The sequence below is a fragment of the Falco naumanni genome, chromosome 9, assembly GCF_017639655.2.
Source record: "Falco naumanni isolate bFalNau1 chromosome 9, bFalNau1.pat, whole genome shotgun sequence".
NCBI classification, from domain to species: domain Eukaryota; kingdom Metazoa; phylum Chordata; class Aves; order Falconiformes; family Falconidae; genus Falco; species Falco naumanni.
Window position 1 is genome coordinate 3,883,685 of NC_054062.1, and position 25,544 is coordinate 3,909,228.

Here is a 25,544-nt window from a genome sequence, read left to right on the forward strand (position 1 = left end):
TATGCTGCATCTTCTCTGAGCTCTTGGATCTTGAAAAGCTAAGGATGAGGTTTTGGTAGCAAACTACATGGGTGCAAATATGAATGACGGTTTCCATGAGAAATGGACCCAGTTCCCACTGAAGATAAAACCAGAAACTTCTAAAGGCACCTATACACCTCACACCCCTGGGCTTCCAGTGGCAGCTGGGTACCTACTCATCTTTGAAGAACTGGTCATTACTGTCTTTCAGGAAGGTTTTCAGTCCTCACAGGCTTCAGTCAAGGCCAAATTTCCATTGACTACACAGATGGGGTTTCAGTTCTCAGCAAGTATATTTCCTTTCTGCAGAGGAGTAGATAAATAAATATTAACAAGGGGCCGGGATATTTTGTATTTTTCTACTGAAGAGAGTCGCTTGCAATATCTACCAAGAAATAATTAGAACTGCTGGTTTTGTGGCTCACTTGTTTTCTCCCTTCTGTTCTTTTATGCAAAGCCCTTTGCTGCAGAGGGTGCAGCACGTGCCAATGCAAATACAGGGCAAGCACCTGCTATTTAGCCTCTTGAACCAGAGCTTGTGAGAATCGATGCAGTACTGGTCAGAAGGCATGAAAGCGGTGAACTGTGCTCTGAAAATCAGGATAATCAGGCAGATGGTATTATGATAGGGTTTGTAGAGCGATGTTGTTAGGAACTAGAGGGTAACAGCATTGCCCTAAAGTTGTGTTTGAAAATGCAGCACCACCTACAAGCCAGGGTGTACAGACACAGTACCCCAAGAACACCTATTTAATGGGGAAGTGCAGTGGTTTATTTACCGCCTAAAACAAAGCTACGGAAGCGTCCACTCATTCTGCAGCGTTATCTTGTTTAAAAATTACTGGCTGCCTTAACAGTATATCTATTTTAGCTCAGCACTATCTCATTTCTACATTTCAAGATTATTTCAGCCATCACAGAAGGGGAATCATTCACAGATCCTGCTGTGACCTGAGGCAATCGTAGATATTTGCCTTTGCTCTCTTGGAACTCTATAGAGCATATTACTGCATGAGTGGATGCTCTGTGTTCCTATATAGTATTATGTGGCCTTCCCAGCAGATTTCAGCATTTCCAAGTCAATAAACTCTGCGAGTTTTCAATGCTGTACTAGTGGACTAACCCAATTTAGCTTAGAAAGTAACAGGCCAAATTTAATCTGGATTGCACTTACTGACACAAGGGATTAATTTGTCCTGCTTTCCCTCACTGGCTTTCACTGATCTCTTTTTCTTGTCCAGTCCTGACTGCTACAGTAGCTGGTTGTCTACCTGTACATGTTTAGCATAAGTGTTTTATAGTTTGAAGAGCTGACCATGCACATGTATGCAACCTTAAAAGCCTACAAACCCACAGAGGACCATGCCCTCCTCATGATACCAAACATGATGTGATAGCCTTAAAACTAGACCATTATTACTCTCTCAGAAATCACCTTCCTTGGTGAGATATGGTTCTGCTCAGCCATGAGCAAGAGATGCTGGACTGTCTTCAAGAATGGTAGCTGCTGCCACTCACTGCAAGGTCTTTGTAATTCAGGTTTTCCCACATTTCAGAATAGTCACATTGCCCGGGAAGGTTGGGAAGCAATGACGGTGTTAGGGGATCTCCACGTTCTGCTTCCTAAAGGGTAGGCTTGCTGCTCTGCGGTACTGGCTGCTTTGAGGGGTCAAGCAAAATTTCACAAGCAGCACTGTGTAAATCTTTCCCTTGAAAATCAAAATTAATTTCCAGTACAAACCGGGGTGTGTGAGAGCCACTGCTGCTAGTGGCTGTCCAGCAGTTCTGCATCCACCAGGCAGGACCCAGCAGGTGAGGATCCACCTCATCCAACCTGTCAGGCTCGAGCGACAGATCTCCTGAGGGAGGCCTGACCAAGTGAGACTATTGCCTCACCCTTAAGGAAAGGTGGCTGCTTCCCCTTGCCTCTGATTAAAATAGATTTTGCCTGTTTCCACGGTGATAAGAGATGCTCTGAAAACCAGTACTGCGGAAGTCTGTGGAAGCCTCTGTAGTGTTGTGCTCTAGTGATGTGATTAAAGGTAGTAGTAATAACAGTAAGATGCCAGGACTCTGTAACATCAGGGGTGTGAAGAAGAATTGGATTAAAATAGAAAGGTACAACTTCTGGTTTGGGAGTCCTACAAGTCCAAATCAGAAGAATTTGAGAATTACAGAGAATTACACTCAATAAATGCTTTTTCTGTTCTGATATTCTTCCTGTAGCACCTCTTGTTCCTTCCTACTGAAGGCAAGATGTTGAGCTAGGTGGACCATTGGCAAGATCTTGTTTGGCTTCTCTGATGTCCTTGTATTACCAAACCTGGAACAGCTGAGATAAGCAACACTGCCAGACATTGTGATCACCCTACACGAGTTTGCTGGCTTGCAGAAGACACACATCTAACTGTGAAAATCTTCAGAAACACCCAAGGCTCTTTCAAGATGGACTGTCCTAGAAACCAAGGAGTCATCTCACATAAAAAATGTAGGGTTGGGAATAAGGGTTAGGGTCCTTCCACACTGAAATGAATTAGGAATAGTTCAAGTTAAAGAAATCCCATGTAAGTTCTGTGAGAAGCCCTGTGGCCGGGTGATAGTCCCAGGCTAGAACCGAGGAGACGCTTGCAGCCAGGACAGAAGTGAGCATTAATTCTCTGGCTGCAAACAAGCCAGGGCAGGGAGGTGAACACAGACACCCTCTACATTGGCACATCCCAACATCCTGCTTTCAGCTGCTTTGGTGTGACCAGTTTCTTTCTGTACCTCTGCCTAGAACTTGCATCCCGCATGGAAGATCTTCCTGACACATCTCTGTGAAATACTTCAGTGAAAATCCCACCCAGCACCTCCAGACCTTCACAGGCAGTAACAACAGTCACCGAACTCACAGCCTAGGTCACCTCTGAGCACCGAGCTTTGGAGATCACAGCTCGGGGACGCTACTGGAAGTAAGAGGTTACTCTGTGCAACAGGAAGGCAGAGCTCCAGGGTGATTTACTGTACCGAACTGTAGCTGCTCTGAGTATAAAATGAAACAGAATTTGCACAGCTCTCCGCAGAAAGCCAGTGGCGGCGTGGGGGATGACTGATCTTGGTAACTGCTCACCTTCTGACATCAGAAACCTCCGGTGCAGCATACAAGACTGCCATCGCAAAATCCCTGATCAAGAACATGAAGCTCCTTCCCCTCTTCACAGCTGCGTCCTGCTTCACGCCCCCAGGTCCCTCTTTATTTGTACTACAAGTGATGAAGTTTTTTTTCCAGATCACATGAGGCAGGATGAAGGGGGAAAATCCTGCCAGGAACAGAGATGGGCTGCAACTTGAACCTGATCAAGGGGAGATACAGAGCAGTACCCTGAGAGCTATATAAGAATGTGCTCGGCACAAGAGCAAACACTTTTTCAGGTGAAGGACTCTCATGAATCAGCCATGCATGTGAATGAAGACACCGTTTCAAGGAGGCTTGGAGCCACCAACAAAACATGTTTGTATTGCATCATCGCTACCCTTGCTGTGTTACTCGTCTTTGCATTAGCCACCATCATGGTCTTAGTCGTTCAGAGGACGGTAAGAAATTTCTTACTTTATTCATTGGCTTTTTCTTGCTTGCTTGCTTCCTTCCTTTCTTTCTTCCTGCTTTCCTTTTTTTCTTTCTTTCTTTCACCTACTGCTTTCCAAAAATTATTCTGTGGCCAGAAACACAGTCACTGCCTCCTGCTACAAATGCACATGCATGAATTAGGGGAGAGAACAGTGAAACAAAGAGGGAGAGAAAAGACCTTTCAAAAAAAGACCATCTTTCTCCATGGGCAGAATTAATTTCTATCATGCAATTTCTAATCCGTAAATGGAAGTGGAAAGCTCATAAGCCATGATGCAAGCCATTCTCTGTCCTGCCTAGCTAGGCAGAGAGGTGGAGAGAAGATAGATCAGTGCCTCAGTGTCTGCTACCTGTTTTTACATGTGTCTCCCTTCATTTCTGTGGAGAGCAGCCAAGATGGTCTGGTCTGGTAGCATCTACATGTGTTCTTTTGAAATACCGATACATTTCAGTAATGGACATGACAAGGAACATCTCTGTGTGTGGCACTGTGTGGTGCTGTCTGCTGGGATGCACTGTGATGTGGTGAAGCAAAGCGCTCTGGAACTACCCAGAGCATTTGATAGGGGCAAAGTAGCTCACTTGTGCTCTCTTTTTCTCAGATCTGTTCCTGGGTGTGATTTTTAATGCGGAGTTAGAGCTGTAGCAAGGATGACTGAGGATATAAGTGAGGCAAAGTCTCACAAAACCAACTATTCTGTCTGCCTACAGACTTTTTTTCTTTCTTAAAATAAAGAGGACTGCTCTCACGTAGATCTGGGGTTGGATGGGGGATAGCGTGACAGTTACAGCCAAGGCAGAGACGTACAAGTGGTTGTGAATATAAAAAGTGCGTTTCTGATCTTACCAGGAACCTTGGCACGAACTTTACCAGGGTAAAATGCCAGGTTAGAAGTTTTGACAGGCTTTGAAATCTTTTTGCGAAAATCTAAGTGCTGAAGTACCTCCACTACTATTCATAGTATGAAAACACCAGTGTAGGGCTGCTGGAGGAAGTTCGCCATGGAAAACAGAACATGATCTCTCAGCTCAGTATTTTCTCTTACTAAATTTACCCTGTGCAATGTGTGTGCCTGTGTATGCACATTACCCAGAAATTAAACCATGAAGGCTTGACAGTTACTTCTTTAAGTTGCACCAGAGAGGAGTAATTTACCTGAAATCAGCATTCTTCCACAAGAGAAGCAGTTTGGGCACAGTTAGAATGAGACATGGGGGTTTTCAAGTGATAAATAGAGGGACATTTAGGGAGATCTTTAAAATAACAGCTTGGGTAATTACAGAATTGCCACAGCTTTCCTATATAATGAGGCTTTCATTTGTACTTATTATGAAAGTAAGCATTAAATTACCTTTCCATCAGGATAAACACAGTTACACTAGTTGCCAGAGGAGTAATATTACAGAAAGAGTCAAGGTTTTCATTTAAAAGAGTAATGACATTATTGCAGCTGCTTCGGAAATGAGCTTGGCTTAAGGAGAAAATAGGAAGCTGAGGTGTGTGAGAAACAACAAATAAAATCGAGCAGCAATTCTATGCTGTGAGAGGAGTTTGGCAGTAAAAGCACAACTTGTGTTCTTCCTCTCAGGGAGCTGAAAGACCCCAAGTTCGGAAGCAGCATAGTCATTCTCCATCCATGCCTGGCTTTGAATTTCCAGACCAGGGAACAAATGTTGATTTTGTGAGACGGGTTCATCAAGAAAATCCAGGCTTCCTCCAAAAACACTTCAGCTCATGGTCACACTGTCAGTGCAAGGCTAGGCACAAGCTCCTTCGGTAAAGGAGTTGTGGCTGGGTTGAACATCTTGAAGTGTTGATTGCAGCAGCTCCAGGACAGAGGGTCTGGGGAGTTCTTGTACTTGGAGCCCTGTGGATATTGTGGATATTGGATGTTGCTGTAGGAATTAGAGCATCATCATCTGGCTTAATTATTTTCTTTGTGACTCCTGAAGAGAGGGCCAACATTTTGTGTGATTGACCTCTTGGGAAGATCTGGTTTTCTCTCCAGATGCTGTCAACTGGGTTACGTGAGTGGTCCTTGACCACAAGGGCAATGGTGGCAACTTCATGCCCCCCCTATGCTAGGCTGCGGTAGAAATTTTTATTTTCCTTTATTCAAAGGAGTGTTAGAGGGTCTGTGGGACAATGCAGGCCTTGTGACCCATGACTCAGGTACCACTACCTTAAGAGGAGGCTTCTGGTGGCAGGGAGACCACACAGTCCCCTAGCCCCTTTGCAGGTACATGGAAGCTGGTTGCTTGTCTTCCTTTTGATGAATTTACACTTGCCTCGTTTAAGATGAAGGAAGACACACTGGAAAGGGCAAATCAAACTGTGTAGAAGCAAGGCATTTGTACTACCCAGCATCTAGGTGCTCTGAATAAGGGAAATCCAACATGAAAGATCAAAATAAAAAAGCAACTGTGATTCCAAAGCTGTTTCTCTGAATCTAACTGCACTTCTAATACACGTTATCCAACCTGCTCCTGCATTTTCCAACAACCCAAGGAATTTCTTTACACCTTGTTTTCAAGAAGGGTGGCACAGCTCATTAGCATCAGACCTGGGAACTGTCATTTTTTGGAACTACACTACATTTTTTGGAACTAACTACATGCACTACTGAAGTCAGATCATTTCTTCAGCTTTCATCTGCAGAAACCCTTGGCTTCAGGCCATTCACTTGTCTCCATCTTTCACAGGTGACTTTATTTTTCTCTGGAAAAAGAATAGTCGCTGTCACTATGGTCTGTAGCCTTCATTGTTCTTCTTAACGCTGTTAGAAGCGTGCTAAAACTTCCACCCTTCTGCTTTCATTGCTGCTGGATATAAATATATACACACACCTATGCAGATACTTATGTATATAGAGATATAGATGTAAAATCAGTGAAAGTGTATGGGACAGGATGGACTAGGCAAATTTTAAGACACGTGGACCCTAGAAAATCTTGTGCTGTACTGCAAGGTATGCTGTAACAGACACCTAGGTCACCCGCCTCTACGAACAAATTCTGTGTTGATGTCCAAAGTCCATAATTTGGGGCAGTCTGTCACTGCTTTGCATTTTGTAGACTTCATATTTTTAACCTCCAAACTGCATGGGCAAATCTTTTCAGCACAGTTAAGGCATCAGCGTGGCAAATGCTGACAGTCAGTGTAGGTTTTGATATTTGCTGATCTAGTCTTCCAGGCTGCTGGAGTTAAAACTGTAAAACCCCTTGTCATGGCTTAACCCCAGCTGGCAACTGAGCACCAAGCAGCCGCTCACTCGCTCCCCCCGCCCTGGTGGGATGGGGAGGAGAATAAGGTAGAACCTGTAGTAAGAACAGTTTAATATTTGAAATAAAGTAAAATATACTACTACTACTACTGCTCATAATAATAGTAATAGTAATGAACAAGGGGATAACAAAAAGAAGAGAAAATAATAAAACCCAAGAAAACCCCAGTGATACACAACTGCCCACCCCCTGCTGACCGATGCCCAGCCGGTCCCCCAGCAGCGATCTGCGGCCCCCGGCCAGCTCCCCCCAGTCTCTGTACGGAGCATGAGGGTCTGTGGTATGGAATAGCCCTGTGGCTAGTTCGGGTCAGCTGCCCTGGCTCTGCTCCCTCCCGGCTCCTTGTGCCCCTCCTCACTGGCAGAGATGGGAAACGGAGAAGTCCTTGGCTCAGGGTGAGCACGACTTCGCAACAACTAAACCATCGCTGTGGTATCAACATCATTCTCACACCAAATCCCAAACACAGCACCGTCCTGGCTACTGGGAAGAAAAATTAAGCCTATCCCAGGCAAAACCAGGACACCCCTTTAGCAGTGGGACTGCCATAACCAGAAGTGGCTACTACAGCATCTGGCCTGTTCCTGCCCGATCTCTTGGCGTCTCATACCCACGGCGCAATAACCCTGCGTGGGCTGCCCCACTCGGTGGCTATTGGCCCCCTCTGGTGGACACCCTGACAAAAAGGAAAATAAACGGGGAGGAAAAAACCAAACAAAACCCACTGAAAATTGCCCCCGAAAACAGATTTCCCACTCACTGAACACCACAGGAAAACCACTGAGACACTTTAGAAGCAAACTGCACTGTTCTAACTCTTGCCGCCGGTATTCTGTACAGTGACAGTCACCTGCTGCCCAGAGGTGTAACTTCAACAGGTTTTGTCTGTACTGGAAAAACTGAATTTCACACGGGGCTGTTTCCTGTGATGCTCATTACGGGATCAGCTGTGGGACGGTGCTCCACTTTCTGGAGTTTTCACGTCTAGTTTCTACTTTTGCCTCTTGGCAGCTCAGGGTCACCTACCTAAAGTGCCACTGCCTGCCTTCCCCTCCACCAGACCAGTGATGATGGCCTGAGGCTGAGCAGGAACACGGGACAGCCTTGAGGTTTTTTTTCAAGCTGCAAAACCTTCTTTCAGGACAGCAGTCCAAAGAGCTCATCCCTGCAGAGCTGCGGTGCGAACACACTCTGGAAAAGCCTTTGACTTAATTAAGCTGCTCCCAGACCAGTTTCTGGGGGACTCAGCATGTGGGGGTGCTTTCTTAGGCTTTCTAAAGGCAGACACACAGTTCAGAGATCTCTGAGTAAATGAACATTCACAGTTCGGACACAGGACATTAGAATGACCCTCTAGCAGCACTAGGCTGTCTCAGCTTAGGAGAATTTCTTGCAAAACGATTAAGGGAAAGAAGAAAGAAATGCCTTTCACTGGCACCTGATTATAATTTTCTCTAATGAAGCAAACTGAAATTATTCTGCTTACTGAGTGAAGAGACCAAGATCTCACCAGCAGCACCCAGATCACTCCAGATGGGGTAAAATGCATTGTCATGAATTCTCTCTGAGCTGGCACTGTAGAATTTAATATTTTGGGGCTCCTACTGTGTGCCTCTCTGCATTCCAAATTACAGCATTGCATGCACTATTTTTGCTGTTAGAATAGAAAGAAGCAATGTCAGTAATATTTCAAAGCCAGCTCTATAATTTTATTTGAATATCTACTCAATTGTCATTAAAATAAATTGCATTAGTGTCTGCTGATTTCACCCACTGGGAGACTTCCCAGAGAAGAACACAACACATTAGTACATCTTAATTTGGTTTCTGTGGCCCTGACTACAAAGCAAGCAGCGAGCCACCAGCCGTGTCCCACACGCCACCTCCGCGGGCGGGCTGCAAGGTGGGCACCTCACTGCCGATAATGTCTCACGGCTTTACCGAACACTCCTCTGCAGGCAGCGGTGTGTCTGCCGCCTGATTTCATTTAGCATAACCTAGCGAGGGACACAGCATCCCCTTTCCCTCATAGAAAAAATGCCTTTAACTCTCTGCAGAGGGCAGAAACGCTCACCCATTGCATTGAAAAGCGGCGCTTCCCGGCACCGAGTGCACGGAGGCAGGACAGCCCAGCGCCAGGGTGCAGGATGCAGGGTGGGAGCGGGGAGGCTCCAGCAGATGGACCTTGGGAGCGCTTTCAGCTGAGGCTGTTCTCAGTCCCACACTTGATTATACGTGTGCATAGGATCCATGAGAGTTTGCAAGGGAGGATGTCGTGTAGGGGACCAAAAAGCTCGGAAATGCCTGGGTTTTTTTTCAAATTACAGCTGTAAGTTCCCATTCTTCTCCTAACCCAGCAGCCTGTACAGCTTAGGAAGATCACTAACTTCTGCCCATCTTACATAGGTGCAGGGAAAGAAAATGAACAAATCAATATTACAGATATACAGACTTTGAAGCACCTAGGCCATCCCCGTCTGCAGGACACATTTTGTCATTAGACCAAAGGATAACATTGACTTGCTGGGAGCGTATGCAGCTCTACCCCTCAGCCGTGGTTGAAAACATGGTCACATTAGGCCAAAGTCTAATTAAAGGTATTCTTAAACATTTAAGGCTAGAACATAAGTACCACAAACAGACACATGACTTCTCTCACTGTCTAACCATCTTCCTTCTCCACACACCACATATTGTCCTATTTACACACAGAAAATGCTGATGTTTTAAGACCACTATGGATGGAGTTGTCTTCCACCACGTGCATGGTGTGCCTCACCTCTCCCAGGAGACATTAGATGGCCTGCTAAATCTGGTAGCAGCTTCCCAACTTTCTTCTTGGACATCCTGGTTGGTCACTGGGACAGGCTTCTCAGGGAAGCGGTCACAGCACCAAGCCTGTCAGAGTTCAAGGAGCATCTGAATGATGCTCTTTGTCATATAGTTTAGATTTATGTAGTCCTGTGAGGAGCAAGGAGCTGGGCTCAATGATCCTTATGGATCCCTTCCAGCTCCAGATATTCTATGAATCTACACTAAATTGGGCCTGGCCTGGTTAGCCTGCACACTTAGCCCGGCTAATTGGTATCCAGATAAGAGGAGCTGGTTTAGGTTAGCCTGAGCAAAAAACACTCCTTGATACTGAAATCACTGTGGGATTGCCTGGTGTGTGCGAGTGAAGGGACATGACACAGAGTTTCCAACACTGAGGCACTCTTAGTACCTTTCCTCAGCTGCTGGGAGAATTTCTTTATTCCTTGAGGGCATCGCTGGACGTTTATGAGCTGTCAGTGACTTTCCCTGTGTGGAAATAATCTGCAAGCAAGCACAGGCCTCGGGGTTCTGTGTTTGGATGGCAGAGAGGTGTGAAAAACAGAAGCGAGACCGCAGATGAAACGTACCATATTTCACATGTGGAGCTTGTTTCCTGAGAGGTTCTCAGGCCATGCTGACTGAGGACAGTGCTCTGTGCCATGTTGACCTTTGGGTTGACATCCCAGCAAGAAGTGGGGGGAGAGGTGAAGCAGGACAACACTGTCACTCTCAGACCTGTGTTGGGGCTCTACAGCCTGTGTTTTCATCCAGTTAATGGCTTTCTAGGGACATACACTGGCTCTCAAGGGTGCTCAGTCCCACTCTGTCCTACTTGCTCCAAGTTTTGCAAGCCACAGACTGAAATTTTCAGTGCTTGTGTCTCCAAAACAACCCCAACAAAACCTACACACCTTTCTTACCACACTGAAAGAACTGCTGGCTGTGTCAGAAATGTAGCTTTTTCTAAGTTAGAAAAAAAGGGCTGTAACAAGGGATGGCAGAGGATGATACCTGGATGAGTGCAGAGACCTTGCCAGAGCTGTTTCCTCCACACTAATCCCTCACTGACCTGTGAGGCTCTATAGGAGCTATACATTGTAGCACCCGGCACTGGCTCCCTGCGCATCAGGCTCTGTATTACCTTCATGGCTTGCTACAGAAGCTTTTAAGATCCATATTTAAAGCATGGATGTACTTGAACATGGATATGCCCTGCTCCCAGAATAACCACCCCTTGTCTTGCTTCTCATTCAGACAGCTGATCCTGCCACAGAGGGCATCTCAAAACCTATCAGGACAGGTAAGACACCTAAGCAATACATATGATTTGCATCTGTAATGCAAATATTGTCCAGGATCACAAATGAGCCAACTGTGGACATTTTATCGTTTCACATAAGGTCTATTCTTGGTGAAAAGCCAAGGTAGCAGGGTGGGGTGGGGAAGAAAAAGCTTTCAAATTACTCGGTAGCTCCGGAAACCAACGCATGGCTGAGGAAATAACAAGTATGTCTGAATCTGCCCTGAGGTGTCTTTGCAAGAGAGCCTTTTTGCTAGAAAATGTGAACATCAGTCCGTTAGGTTTCATTTTAAGGGCTAGCTCTTGCACATGTGGGCATAACACCCCGTCTTCACAAGGCGTGGGTGCAAATGTGTTGGCACATAGTTCAAAACAACTGAAGCTCTTTGTACTGCTCTGGCCTGGAGCAGTCATATGTTTCCTACTGGTTTGTGGGGAAAAGGGAGGAGGGAATGGGTAGATCTAGAAGGGATGAGTGGAGAACAGCAGCAAGAGCCACAGAGCAAGGAATTAAAGGCAGAGTATGACCACAGGGAGCCCAAAACAGGAAAAAACTGTCTAACTGGACTAGCAGAGACTGTGTACCAAGATTCTGCCTTTCCTTAGCATAAATCAGGAGGAGCACCATTTATTCCATCAACATTGCTTCCCTGGTTACACAGCCCTTAGGACCAAGGATTGTGATTTCTTGCAAATACAAGTTCATACTCGGTCCCGCAGGATAGGAGATACCGTTGCTTCCCACTGTACAGGTGAGGAAAATGAAGCACAGTGTTCATCTAGAAACGAAGGCAGAATGGGAAATTGAAGTAACCTAATTTCAAGGTCCAGAGAGTCCTAACCACGCAACCAGCTTTCCCGCAGCTGCATTTCTGCACACAGGTGACATAACGTAGCATTTGGTCAACTCATACTCTATCTTGGATAATTTTTGAATCCAGGACTGTTCAGTATTGAGCTTGTTTCACAGCCCACAGGTCTCAGAGTAGTCCCTGCATGTCACTGTGTCCTTCCTGAGAACCGCACATCTTGCCTGACCATCAGTTTTTTATGTTCTAAAATTCTCCCCGTAACTTGGAGGGATTTTCTTTTCCCGGACATCCTAAGCATGTATCACTTTCTCTCTATCAACCTAAGTAGCTCCTTTAGTCTTTTTAAGTTTTTTAAAAAATTTCTAGTGGTTTATATTGTGCTTGAAGTTCCTCAGAAATAAAGCAAGGTCAGAACATACAAGGCAGATCTGAGTAAGGGCGCTTGGACAGTCACACTCCAGCCCTACTCCAGTGAGTCCCCAAAGGTGCCCCAAAAGGAGCTTTGCAAACCCAGCGGGATGCAGAGCATCAGCCTTCCTGTCCTCGGCCCACTGGGACGATGGAGAGTCACCGGCAGCTACGAGGCAGTACGGCCCCAAAGCAGAACCTGCAACCTCTTGTAAACCAGCCTAACATCAGAGAAGTCACCAGAACCAGGCTGGCTTTCAATGGCTGAGTTTTACCAGCAGTTAGGGGGAGGCAGGGCAAGCTGTTGGTGTTGAGTCTAGTGGTTGACAGAGGAGCCACAGAGACTGTATCTGTAGGTCAGTATTTTTCAAAGCAAATCACGAGTGATACTGGCATTCCCAGGGCAGGAAAAAGAGCTCTCACTAATCCAAAATTGCATTGATTTAGATATTTATATTTTATTCTTTTTTTTATTTCATATCCATATCTGCCAACCTGTGCCAACTGCTTTTTCTCCTCATCAATAACTGGCAGGTGCCAGGCAGGAGGGATTCACTCTTTCCAGGAACGTACAAGATGCTGCTTCATTAGCCAGAAACTTTTCTGCTTTGGGTCGATAACAATTACAGGCACCTTCTAGCTCTGAGTTCTGCTGCTAAATCGGAGATGATGCCATTAGGAAAAGACAAAGCAGGGAATGACAGAGAAACCCCACAAGGCAGGAAGAGTTGCTAAAAGCTGTTTGCACTGCGTGTAAGTGCTCTGTCAGCCCACCCTGCGCTGCCGACCAGTCTCGATTGTACGTCTCAGGCAGGCTAATAGAGCATTTGAAGTGTGAGCCAATTATAACGGCCTTTTCTTTTTCTCTTAAAATGCATAAAGCAGGCCTAATTGATTAATCTATCCCAGTGGGTAATTTACTAAAGGCCCCCTCAGCAGGAAGCTCTGTCATGTGTTGCCAAGAGTTGTGGTGACTGCTGCAAGGTCTCCTCCAGCAGCTGCAGAGCAGCAAGAACCAGAAGCGTAAGAAACACTGCAGGCTGGGGACTGTGGGGAGGCTGAAGCTGCTGGGGGTTTAGATTCAGATCTGTGTCTGCCTCTCAGGCAGCCCAGATGTTGATAGCATAATTTCAACATATTTTGTGCCCAACTTGTTCAAATCAGGGCTTCAAAGCCTTGCATTGTAAAAATGGGCAAGCGAGAATAAATTAGCATTGCCCGGTTGCCAGCTGGGCGCTCAGCCCTGCGGCAGTGCCTTGCCTGTGCAGACATCTCGGAGGTGCTGGTGGGGATGCAGGGCTGTGCTAGTGGGAACAGCGGGGCTCACTCAGGCAGAGATCATATTGTAATGCAAGTGGCCAGGGGTCCAGGCACAGCTACACCTCTGAATAAATTTTGTAATATTAAAGCAGAAAAATCACGATGATTTAATTTAGATTTCCAATGAGAATATGTTCTATTATTAGCTACACATCAGTGGGCAGTAAAGCAGATTGATAGAAGGCTGACATTCCTGACTCAGCTGCCAGTCCTCGATGGGTTTGCAGGACTCCATAGGCAGTGGCTGGGAGCAATGCAATGTCAGCTAATTAAACGTTTGTAAGAAAACCAGTGCCAGTCTCCTCAAAGCTTCTGTGCCATTGTCAGTAGAATGCCTGAGCAATAGGGGGAAAAAATTAAATTCCTCATGAACTAACTGTCTGTGGAAATACTTCTCTGCAGAAATTCATCCACATTTCATAAATATCAAATCATATATTAGTATGGGCCAAAGAGGTATTGTTAGGTTCGTATTTTAGAGGGAAAGCTATGTCACAGAGAAATTTATGACCTACCAACATCTGGAGAGGTTCAGCCCTCATCACCTCCTTGTCATCCTCTCCAAACCTCATCTCCCCATAAATGTTGTCACCCTGAACTGAAGGCTTTTCTTCTTATTTTGAACTGCCAAGACATGATACCAAAATCTCTTATCATTTATAAAAGGAAAAACCTGCGGGTAGATATCTGTGCTCACACACACTATTTATAGATATATTTGTCTGGCAGTAAGATCTATTAGCAGCTGATGGACAGACCAGGAAAGGAAATCCAACACCCCATTCACATTTGCAAGGGAAATAGGTTCTCAAATAAAAATCTGGTTCTGAGAAATTAGTATAATACAGGCGACATTCACGTCCTTGCTGCCCTAGAGTAAATGGGGCTGAAGCCAGTGAAGCAAACAAGCCTTTCCAGATTTGCAGCAATACCTCTGAGTGCAGTCTGGTCTTCTGCAACTCAATCTGGTCTCCTCCGGCCTGGAGTTGTCCCTGTGCAACACTAAAGATGCTGCTGGGTTGTCAGTCACAAATCCCATGATGGTTGGTTCTTCAGAAACGGATCTCTCACCTTTAGACCATATAGATATTTGCCTTCTCAGCTTCAGTACATGTATGTGTTCATGCACGTGTATGTGAAACTGTAAAAGGTCCTGTCTGCCCTTGGGAGGTCGGGGCAGATGAGCTGTGTTTCTCCGTTAAAAAAAAAAAAAAAATAAATTTGGCAAGCCTGGGCTTGCAAATGCTAGAAAGAGCACACGAGCATCCTCCTAGGTAAGCATCCGGAGGAAACTGCAGCTAGACAGATTCCAGTCAGTCATAATGGGGGCTGGTTGCTTATTTAATTAACAATGAGATGTATTGCTACAAAATACTGAATGTTAGATCTTCCATCTCTCCAATACTCAAAACCCAAGTTATAGATGAACCTATATGTGAAATTTTGTGACCTGTGCCATGCTGACAAGCAGGCTAGAGACTTAAATAGCTTTGGCCTTAAGCTCTGCAAGTTTTGCAGTAGCCAGGTATGCAGTGATGAGTTCATAAGAGGTTCCTACATCTGGAGGAAAGAAAGGGATGCTTCTAAAGTTAATACTTTCAGAAGGAGGTAAAATTGGCAGCTGAGTTCTGTCCCCTTCAAACGCACAGGGCCAGAGCGACAGCCCTTGGGTTCTCAAGAACCAAAGATCCTGGTGCATGTGTGACAGGCACAGCCACCAGCAGAGCCCAGCTCCGCCACTGAGCCCAGGAGAGGACGTCACTTGTCCTCTTGTGGCACTTGTCACAGCATGACTCAGCTGGGACTGTCCATCAGCGCCAGCTGGCAGCTCTTAGCAGGACACTAAGCTGGAAGGAGAGAGTTAAAGATAGCTACAGTGACTTCAGAGCGTGGCTGCTGAGAAATAGAATTAGGCAAGTTCTGCAGTTCTGCTAGCGCCAGCATGCTGACAGGGACGTATGAAATCACCTTGCTTAATTGTATAAGCACTTAAATCGGTGCGGGGTACGCGGGAATTGAAAGCTGTTTGTTGCCTGCCTGTACTTCTTTACGTCATAAAACAAATTCAGGGTTTTGACCTGCTCTTGTGCCTGTCCACGCCCAGCCTCCAGTGAGCTGCAATGCCACACACACTTCAGAGGCATCTCGCTGCAAGAGATGACTGGTAATAGGAGAAACTTCAGAAACCTTATGTGAGGGGCTTTCCATGCCTGGGTAGCAATGCTTTGGTATCTGGCATGCCGCTTTCAGATTTTGGTTTTAGTGCCCTTTGCCTGTGCTCCCGTTATACCCATCTTGGGTGGGGAAACTGAGGCAGCCAGCAGTGTGAAGAGTTTCCCAGGCAGAGTCACACCGCCTTGGATGAGGCAGGCAGCAGCCCATATGTCCACGTGTCCCAAAGCCCATGTGCTCCTCCTGGCTGGACAGAGGCCTATTGTGTTTCAATGAGACTCTTTCCATTTGGCACCGCAGGTGGAAATCATGGGAGCGTCAGCGAGGCTGCAGCTCCTCTGAGTCCCATCTCACAGTCCTGTGGTGCCCCCCCTTTGGCTCCATGGGGAAAAGCTGCATTAAGCTCATGGAAAGAGTCTGGCCCTTTTCCTCAGGGCTGCACCCTCGGGATGCTCATCCTATGTTAAAAGGATTTTTGTCAGGAAGACAAAAGTGTATTCTCTCTTAATAGCTTCTTCACAACAAAATACCCTAAACAGCTTCCTACCAAGACTCCCTCCTTATCAGCAGGCTTCCTTAGAACAGCCTGATCTACAGCATCCATGCATCACAGCAGACCACGAAACCAGTGTGGTCTCCTTGGTCCTTAGTCCCAAACATGCTTTCTTCCCCTCCTTCTCATAGTATTTTTAAGCTCATATAATCCTATTGACTTCAGTGGGATTACTTCTGCTTTACACTGTTCCTAGTGCAAAGCCAATTAGGCGATGTGATTGAACATATCCATCGATCAGTCCCGAAACTGTAGTAATTTCAGTTCTTCCTGGCTTGCACTGAAATATTTCAGATAAAAGAATCAACTTGAGAAATAAAAATAGAAAACAGTTACAAGCTGCCTCAGCAGAGCGAGAACCGGAAACATCTCTATAAAACCATTTTTTTCCCCATAACTTGCCTCCTCACAAACACAGCTGATGTCACCAAATAAATGGTTTAAACACACACACCACACATAAAACTTGCTGACACCAATAAACGTAACTACAGCTTTGGAAATGCAAAATGCAGCTGGGTCAGTGAGGGGTAGATCCGGAGAGATGCCATGAACATCCCGAGGCAGCTCATGTCCCCCGGCAGCACCAGACTGGCCGTGCCAGCCAGCTTCCAAAGTCTGCCAGAGCAGCGGGGGATTTTCTGCTTTCTAGGGTAAACCCCCGAAATGGCATGGAGTTTCTGCAAAAATACTGTCCCTTCTTGCAGGACACTTGTAATACCGGTGGGCTCAGGATGCTGACTATGCATCACCAGCGCCTGTTGCTGCTCCCCTAACAGCTTTAGTCTGAAAGAAGGGCCAGAAGGGTTTTCTCCTATCCTGTGCCATTTCTCCACATCTCTGTAGTGTCTGTGCACTCACTAAAACATTACATTAACATCAGGAAAGCAGGCTTTGGTTTTTCTTTGGGGATTTCCAGCATGGGCAAGGGACTTTGATACATGCCTTACTCATTCTTGGAGTGCAGTGGGCACCTGCTTCCCTCAAAAGTTTTGAAACTACTGTAATGAAAGACAGATTGCAATTCTTTCAAGATACCCACAGCCTCCTTTCTCCAAATGAGTGCAATGGGTGCAGTGTTAGAGATCAGCAAGGGTGGGTGGGGGTGGGTGGGGGGTGGGGCTTGTGTGTAGGACCAGCTTCCCCCTGATTTATCCATCCTCCTGACCAAGTAGGTCTTCAAAACCAGGCCATGCAGATACCACAGGGACTGGAGGTTTGAATCTCTGGTTTGTACCCTTAGTTTCAGGAATCCTATGAAACTTAAGATGCTTGTCCCACTGCATTTAGTAGATTCGTTGTTCATGGAAAGAACAAGAAATATGTCATCTGATGTCAAGTAATAGCATCAAGATTTAGCAGAACTTAGTTTAGTGTGTTAACTGGTCCTTCAGAGACTCTTTTAGGGTGTGTGACTTACACCAATTTTATAAACTGACTCACAGGAAAACTTAGGTGATCTGTGTACCCAGGGAGAGGGGAGTATTTATTGGTAAGGCTTTACTGAAACTCCTTCATACTCTATTCCTGGTATTCAGCTGTTAAATAAAACACAGGAATTTCCCGGTCTCCCACCTGAGCTGCTACGCATCCCTTCCCCAGCTGCAGCAGGGCCAGGAGATGTAAAGGAGAGCCAAGGGAAGGAGAAATACCATTCATCTGTCTGGTTGCAGCCACTGGAATATCCTACACTATTTTCCTGAGTCTGTATCTTGTCCCTGTGTCCATACGTGGGCTGTACAGGGAGGTACAAGCTCTGCTTTGTACAACCCCAAAATAATGGAGGGACAGTCAGTGACACGCACTGAATGGCCAGTGAGGCTAGAAGTGGAAAATCTTACACAGAGCAGATGGGAAGGTGAAATGTGGCTGGAAAGGAGGTGAAATGGAAGGGGGGGTGGTAGGGTGCAGGGTCCAGGATGCAGGAGCTGGGACATCGGGATGTAGTAACTGGATGCAGGGACTGGGGCACTGAGATGTGGTGCCTGGATGTGGGTGGGAGCTGGGACACCAGGATGCAAGGATGCGATACAGGGATGTGAGGGCTGGGACACAGGGATATGATGCTGGGATGCAGGAGCTGAAACAGCAGGATGCAGTGCTGGGATGTGGCAGCTGGGACACTGGGATGCAGTGCCAGGATGCAGGGGCTTGGATACCAGGATGCAGTGCCGGAATGCAGGGACTGGGATACTGGGCTGCAGTACTGGGATGCAGGGGCTGGGACATAGGGGTGCGGTACTAAGATGCAGGGCCTGGGACATTGGGATGCAGGGGCTGGGATACAGCGGTGCAGTGCCAGGATGCAGGGGCTGGGATAGCGAGCTGCAGTAGTGGGATGCAGGGATGTGGTACTGGGATGCAGGGGCTGGGACACAAGGGTGCACTACTGAGATGCAGGGCCTGGGACACTGGGATGCAGGGCCTGGGACACGGTGGTGCAGTGCCAGGATGCAGGGGTTGGGACACTGGGCTGCAGTACTGGGATGCAGGGGCTAGGACACAGCGGTGCGGTACTGGGCTGCAGGGGCTGGGACACCGGGATGCAGTGCCGGGATGCAGGGGCTAGGACACAGCGGTGCGGTACTGGGCTGCAGCGGCTGGGACACCGGGATGCGGTGCCGGGATGCAGGGGCTGGGACACAGGGATGCGGTGCAGGGACGCAGGGATGCGGTGCCGGGATGCGAAGCCCCGCAGTGCCGGGCGCGGCCGTGGGAGGGCGCCGTCCCCGCGTGGCCCCGGGCGCCCTGCGGCGGGGCAGCCCCGCAGCCTCCCCGGCGGCGCCCGGCCCTGGGGGACAGTCCCCGGCACTGCGGGCGCCCCCCGCCCCGGGCTGGGAGGAAGCTGCGCAGGGCTGTGCCGGCCCCACTAGCAGGCAGCCTTGGGGTCCGAGCAACCAACAACCTCGCCTAAAGTCCCGGCGGCATCCACACTTCACCCGCGAGAGATCAGAGCGGCGTCTCAAAAGCACCCAAAGAGCCGTTTTCAGGAGTACGTTCCAGTTCAATGTTTAAAAGCTGCTTTCTGTAATTGCACCGTACAAATAACGTGGTTAAATTCTGCTTACCTGCACATAGAATCGATTTGTAAGAAGAATAAGAAACACCATTTTTCGCACTGATAGCTGCAATCCACCAGAGCTTTCACCAGTTTAAAATTTACCGGTCAAGTTATGTGATTCCCTGTGCAGGTCAGATGTTATCAGACAAGAGTAAGAACCAAGTCTCCTACGTGCTGTTCTAGCCACTGCTGCTTGTCGCGTTGGAGCTGCCACTATGGAGCTTGTCCATAACACAGTTAGAGCAAATAAACGAGGTGCCAAATGCTGACAGCGTTTTGCAGTACAAAAAAAAATATAAAAAATCAGGACTGGTCACCTAATCTGTTGTTTCCTTCAGGGAACACCTCCGAAGATTATTTAAGAATCCTACAGAATGTCCCGACCAAGAGAGCGGCTGCGTACATGAGAGGTCAGTGGGGAGCCCCATAGAGGGCAAGAGCCGGTGGAGCGAGGCTGCAGAGCTGGCTGAAGGGCAGGCTGTTCATGTCACCCAAACTGGTTTCAGTGGCTAACAGCTTTCTGACCAGATGGGCATTTTATAGGAACAAAATCTTTAGCTTTCCTGAAATGTGGGTGTATTTGGTAAACCCCCTATCTGATCACACAAAATTTCTTTATCTAAACTTGATCAGAAAAAATAAAGATAAACCTTCTGCACACAAACACACGGATATACACCTCCATTATTTCCCTTCCAATATTACAGAAACCCATTTTCACCCCACCCCCCTGCCTTGGGTTTCCCAAGGGCTGTGTAAGTCCTTGGAACTTTTAACATGTGTTGAATCCCAGCCGCCTGGCCGGGGCATTTTCTTGAGCTTCCTGCAGAAAAACCACTGCCCAGGCCCCTCCATTTCCCAGGAAACTCGCGGCCGCCCCACAGAAGGCTGAAGTCAGGTCACGAGAGCCCCGCGGCTCATTGTTAAACATGTTTCCTTTCCTTTCTAGTGTCCAGTCCAGTCAACAGGTCAAAACTGAGCTTGGTCGAGAAGGGTGTTTGTGAGGACATCCAGTGCAAGAGAGAAGAGCTGGTGATCAGGAAACAAGGCCTCTACTTGATCTATTGGAACTTGAACTTTCATTTCTCCAGCTGTTCTAACAGCCCCACCGACCTGAAGATAGAGCTCCTGGTGAACAACAAGGTCCACAGGCAAACGTTAACCACATGGTGCGCGTCAGAAACGTGCCAAGAAAAGACTTTCAAGACCTTGTTCCAGCTCCATTTGACATACTTGAAGGCGGAGGACCGAATATCAGTAACACTTAACCACCCTAGATTCTTGAATGAAATTTCCCTTCCCAATGAAAACGTTCTCGGGGTCTTGAGGTACAGAGACAAAATGTGAGCAGCTCTCTGGCTTCCCACTGCTGCCCAAACTCACCTTTCCCTGAACAACAGCTTTTCCTCAGCAACACCTTGTTTTGAATCTCCTATTTTACCTGGTCACTAAGGTAAACAAGGAACTTTGTGAGCATCCCAGAACAAAACCTAAACCACTCCAAGACCCACACCCGACAGATTCCTCTGGTTTGGCTCAGGGCAGCACTGTTGTTGGACTATCCAGCATATAACCCCAGACCTGCCGATGGTTCCTCAAAACAGCACTGTGTAAACACAGATTAAAACGTAAGCAGATCAGAGGAAGAATACTTTTTAGCCCGTGGACCGCTGGCAAGGTGCCTGTGCTCAGGAGATGGGGAAATCTTTCAAACTGAATTCTATGGAGTAGTATTTTTAAGTGTTTTTTGCAAAAAGCTACAGTCAAAGCTTGTAACCAAGGCTTTCTTTACAACAAGAGTGTGCAACTGCAGCTCTGGGGTAGGTTTATGGATAGACTGGACAAAAGCAAAGATGATGAAATTATTGACTCTCAGGCTGGTAGCTAAAACTCTGGGGCAGGACGTAGGAGATATGGAACTTACGGGATATTTCTGTGCTGCATTCTGCTATAGACTTTATGCAATTTACTTCCAAGCGTCTTCCTTTTCACTACTTACCCATCTTTTCTATTTAAACATTAAGCTCTTTGGAGCAGAGATTTTGTCTATGCACAGTGCACAGCCTCTGTTCTCACCTGAGGTTTCTAGACCTTTTTGTAACAAATACTAAAATAGTAACCTAGTTGCAAATCCATCCACATAACAAAGTTCATTATCACACATTTTCCTTGAATCCTGCCCTGCCTGTTTGACAGTTCCCTGCACGGCAGCAGACCACACTGTGTGTAAATACACTTCTAACACCTGCACTCCCTGATAATCCAAGATTTAGATCTGAGGTCCAGAGTTTCCCTAAGCTAACCTCAGACCTGGCCCTCGGCTGAGAGCTGCGGTGCTTGGGCAGTCCAGAGGATGATGTGATCTGAGCTGCTTCAGTTTACTCAAAGGCTTAGATAATGAAGGATAAAAGAGTAACCTCAGGCCCTCTTATTCTATGAACTGCAGTAACACAGGCATTTATTGGAAATTTAATTCTTACAGTATGGGACGGGAAGGGACCAAAACTTTCCAAAGGCTGGTACCAGTTTACTCTTTCCTCCTTTCCCTTCATCCCTGAGATCCTACTAAGGTGTATTTTCACTTCTTTTCAAGTTTTTCCTCTTGTGTACCTGTACCTTCTGTCCTTTACATGACTAGAGCTGGGTGAACTGTTCACATCAAAACATTTAGTCACGGATCTTATTTCTGGCTTCAGAAACTCAGTGTTTTATTATTCAGGCTTAGCTGATGTTTTCAGCTGATATAGCTTAGTTTGTGTAAGCACATTCAAAATACTCCTAATAGCAGTAGTCTGTTACTTGTGTTACATCACCAGAAACCAATGGTACATACTGGTGAGGTTTCGTCCATTGATCAGGTGACTTCAAAATGCACAAGAACCTTTCAAAGAGTCATGAGGAATTGGTTCAATTCATTGCTCTAGATACCGGCTTTCTGCTTGGATAAACATGGCTGAAAACAAAAATTCCTTTTGCTATTAATGGTTGAGGGGAAAAAAAAAAAAAGAAAGAAGAAAACTAAATCCATGCTTTCTTTCTTTCTTTTCTCCTTAAAGATTTTTTTCTTTTTTAAGAGGAGTCAGCTTACCCTGCCTATGACATTGTAACCTTCACTGGGATCTCCTCACCTCTCTGGATCCTATAAATATCTCATGTCTCTGAATAGGGTTTTTAATCTCTATCTGCCTCCACCTCTATACACATGACTCATGCCCAGAGAAGTTTAAGCAAGCCAGGCAGTCAGGCATCATAGGTTCTGAATATAGAAGAGGCAGCTGATGAATGAAAATATACATTTACTCACACATACCACCACTCGCACACACTCCTCGCCGCCTTTTCTGAAGGCTTTGAATTGAAAGAGAAAGACCATTCTTTAAAAAAATAAAGAAGCTCTCTGCATAGGATGATTTTATTCTATTATTTTGCCAGATGGAGAAAATCCTGACAAAGCAGTGCTAAGCTTCTCAGCCCCAGGCTTTTTAATACCACAGGATAAAGCAATCTGGCCTCTACTCTGTTGCCTCTGAGAAACAGGAATAAATTATAGGCATAAAGAGAGCCCATTAATAGTGTGTAATTTTGCCATCAGTTATAAAAATGTTAAATAGCTTTCACTGAAACAAGGCCTTGAGCCAAGCAGCATCCTCCATGCTTTCCAGTGGGCTCCAAGTCCCTTCACTCTTTCAGCCTTTTTTCCTTCACTTATTAGTTTTTTGAAGCAGGTCATTATTGACAACAACCCTGTGCCAAAAAAAAAAAAAAAAAAAAAAAAAAAAGTCCAGGCTGATCCTTCACACAATGCCGCATCTTTTCAGCAAACCATCAGCAATTCCCCTTGGGGAACAGCCTGTTCCCACGCCTCAGCCTCCCCGATGGGCTGGCAGCATACGAGCTTTTCTGCAGGAGGGTCCTCACCCTCCCGAGGAGCATCGCAGACCTACGGACCCTGCCCTGGTTCCCCACCGCAGGGCTCAGTCCAGAAGAAGGGAGCACTGCAGAAAGCACTGAAATCACAGAAAAATGTTGAAAATTCCTCCCCTCGTCCTCCACCGTGGCCAACCTGCAGCGTCCTGCGCGTACGCTCTGGGCTGACTTCGCCAGAAACAAGCAGCATCAGCAATCTCACAAGCCAGGTTGCTCTGCTGAGGGTTCTTGACCCTTCTCAGACACTGAAAAACTTGTCCCCTTAAACTGCTTTCTGCAGCGCCTATGGGAGTTAATACATGCCATTATTCATACTCTTGGTTGATAGGCGAAAATGCCTATTATTGGCTTAATTCTGGTTGTTCATTGCTACAGAAAATGTGAATAGAGAGTTAAATAGAACTCAGGACAATGCAATTCACTTCCATCCAAGCTCATCTGGGACAGCAAACCAAAACCAGATAAAGTTCACTCTCAGAGATAACAGAGTTGGATCTGAACTTCACCAAAGCTGTGAAGACTTTGAAACCAGGATTCTAATCAGACTTCACAAGGCCTGATGACAGTTCCCACCAAACTGGCCTCAGCCAAACTCCTCAAAGCTCAGATATGACAGTTAGGTCACAGCTCATCTGACACAGACGGAGGCTATGCAAGTGCTGACTGAGGGAGTTTTGCATTCACTTCACTTCTGGTTTTGCTTCATTTTATTTTTTTCAGCACTTCCCACAGGGAGGCAATAATACAGTCACTTAGAGAGAAATCCTTTACCGTGCCGTGGGCCAACCAGGGGCTGGGTGCTACCTAAAAACATCCAGAAATCCTATTTTACAGATCCCACTTACATCAACAGTGCACTTCTGCAAGGTAACTACCTGACTGCACACCTGGATTCCTTTGGAGAGCAAACAGCATTCTGCAAAATCCTTGGCCACTTGCTTGTGCTCTTAAATGAATATTATTGTTCTTTGTAATGTTCTTAGATGCAAAAACTACAAACAGCTCTATTTTTTTGGAACACCCTATCCTGAAGTCGAAGAAAGAAAGGCCCTACTCAACACAAATAACCAGCCGAAAAGCAAAATAAATAAAAAGCCATTGCTTTTGGGGACCTCTAACTGGGCCTTGCTCACAGGTCTTTAAAAACTGGAAGTGATACAGCTTGTGTTCGGTGAGAGACAGCAAGAGAAAACCTCAAAGGCAGCTTTTGTAAGAGGAATAACTGTAAAAACGCAAATTATGATGAGCAACATTTGTGATAGCAAGCGTTACACTGAGTGACCTCAAAACCTTTTCCAGCCTCAGCTTTTTATGGTTATAATAGGCTCAGCTTCAAGAAAGTATGATGGGCTGTGACGATACAGTCTTGGAAAAATGTTTTGGAAAAGTGCATTCTGCAGCCATGACCCCCTGCTCCCCTCTCCCCCTCAGGGATGCTCGGCTGAAGTGGTTCAAATTCCTGATTTCTCCTTTCAGTACTGATCCCAGGAGCTTGAAGATTTGGGGTGGAGGAGGGTAGAGACCAAACAAGGACAGCACGGCATATTCTGAAATTCACGTACTGAGCCCCCAGAGCCACCATTCGCATCGGGGCTGGAGCCTTCAGCCCCTCCACACTCAGCATCCCTCTGGGCTGCACAGGGCTCACTGCAGGCAGCAGCCACCCTCCTCTGGTAAGACGAGAATGTGGTACAGGATGGGTGAAGTCATCAGTGTTTCCTAGGGCACCGTATGCTGCAGTACTTGTACACCATTTCCCTTCAGACATGTCCACAGCATCTGAATTTAGGCTCCCTATTTCCCTCTATAGCGAGCGTGAAGCAAGAACTGCCAGGAGATGAGTCAGAGCACCCAAAATAGCTGCCTAGATAAGACACCAGCAACAGCTGGGTGAGTCTTCACTCAGTCCACTCACCGCATCCTCAGTCTCCATCAGTGCAAGACACAGAAAAGATCATTTCAGCTGTGGATTGATAATTTATGGACACTTTCTACAGCTTCCCAGAGTGCTGCCTGTGCTTGGAGGCTGTGTGTGGCTCACGGAAAGCCCACGGCTCTCTAGAAGAATAAGTCTGTAAGGTGAAACGTAAATGCCAGCTGAGCAAGCTGTTAGATTTATGGATGCAAAAGAATAAGATTTGCCTGCTTAGGTCATCTTCATTCCCACAAGCACCTATTGCTTAGACTTGTCCAGAACTAACAGAGGGAGAGCAACATTGTGGAATTAGGCACCAATTCGGTACTTAGATTTTGAAGTGACTGGG

General features: G+C 46.5%; 1 protein-coding gene across 1 annotated transcript; it reads left to right on the forward strand.

The window, feature by feature from the left end:
- The first annotated feature begins 3,376 nt into the window (after positions 1-3,376).
- Positions 3,377-21,416, forward strand: TNFSF8 (TNF superfamily member 8). The gene is made up of 4 exons (XM_040606987.1): positions 3,377-3,594; positions 10,982-11,027; positions 19,692-19,763; positions 20,303-21,416. The coding sequence occupies exons 1-4, from the start codon at positions 3,400-3,402 to the stop codon at positions 20,698-20,700; spliced, it is 711 nt and encodes a 236-aa protein (XP_040462921.1). The 5' UTR covers positions 3,377-3,399; the 3' UTR covers positions 20,701-21,416.
- Positions 21,417-25,544: the final 4,128 nt, after the last annotated feature.

Coding starts and splice junctions, on each gene's coding strand:
- TNFSF8 (XM_040606987.1), top strand. CDS start 3,400: ATGTGCTCGGCACAAGAGCAAACACTTTTTCAGGTGAAGGACTCTCAT. Junction 3,595..10,981: donor TCTTAGTCGTTCAGAGGACG/GTAAGAAATTTC, acceptor CTTCTCATTCAG/ACAGCTGATCCTGCCACAGA. Junction 19,764..20,302: donor AGCGGCTGCGTACATGAGAG/GTCAGTGGGGAG, acceptor TTTCCTTTCTAG/TGTCCAGTCCAGTCAACAGG.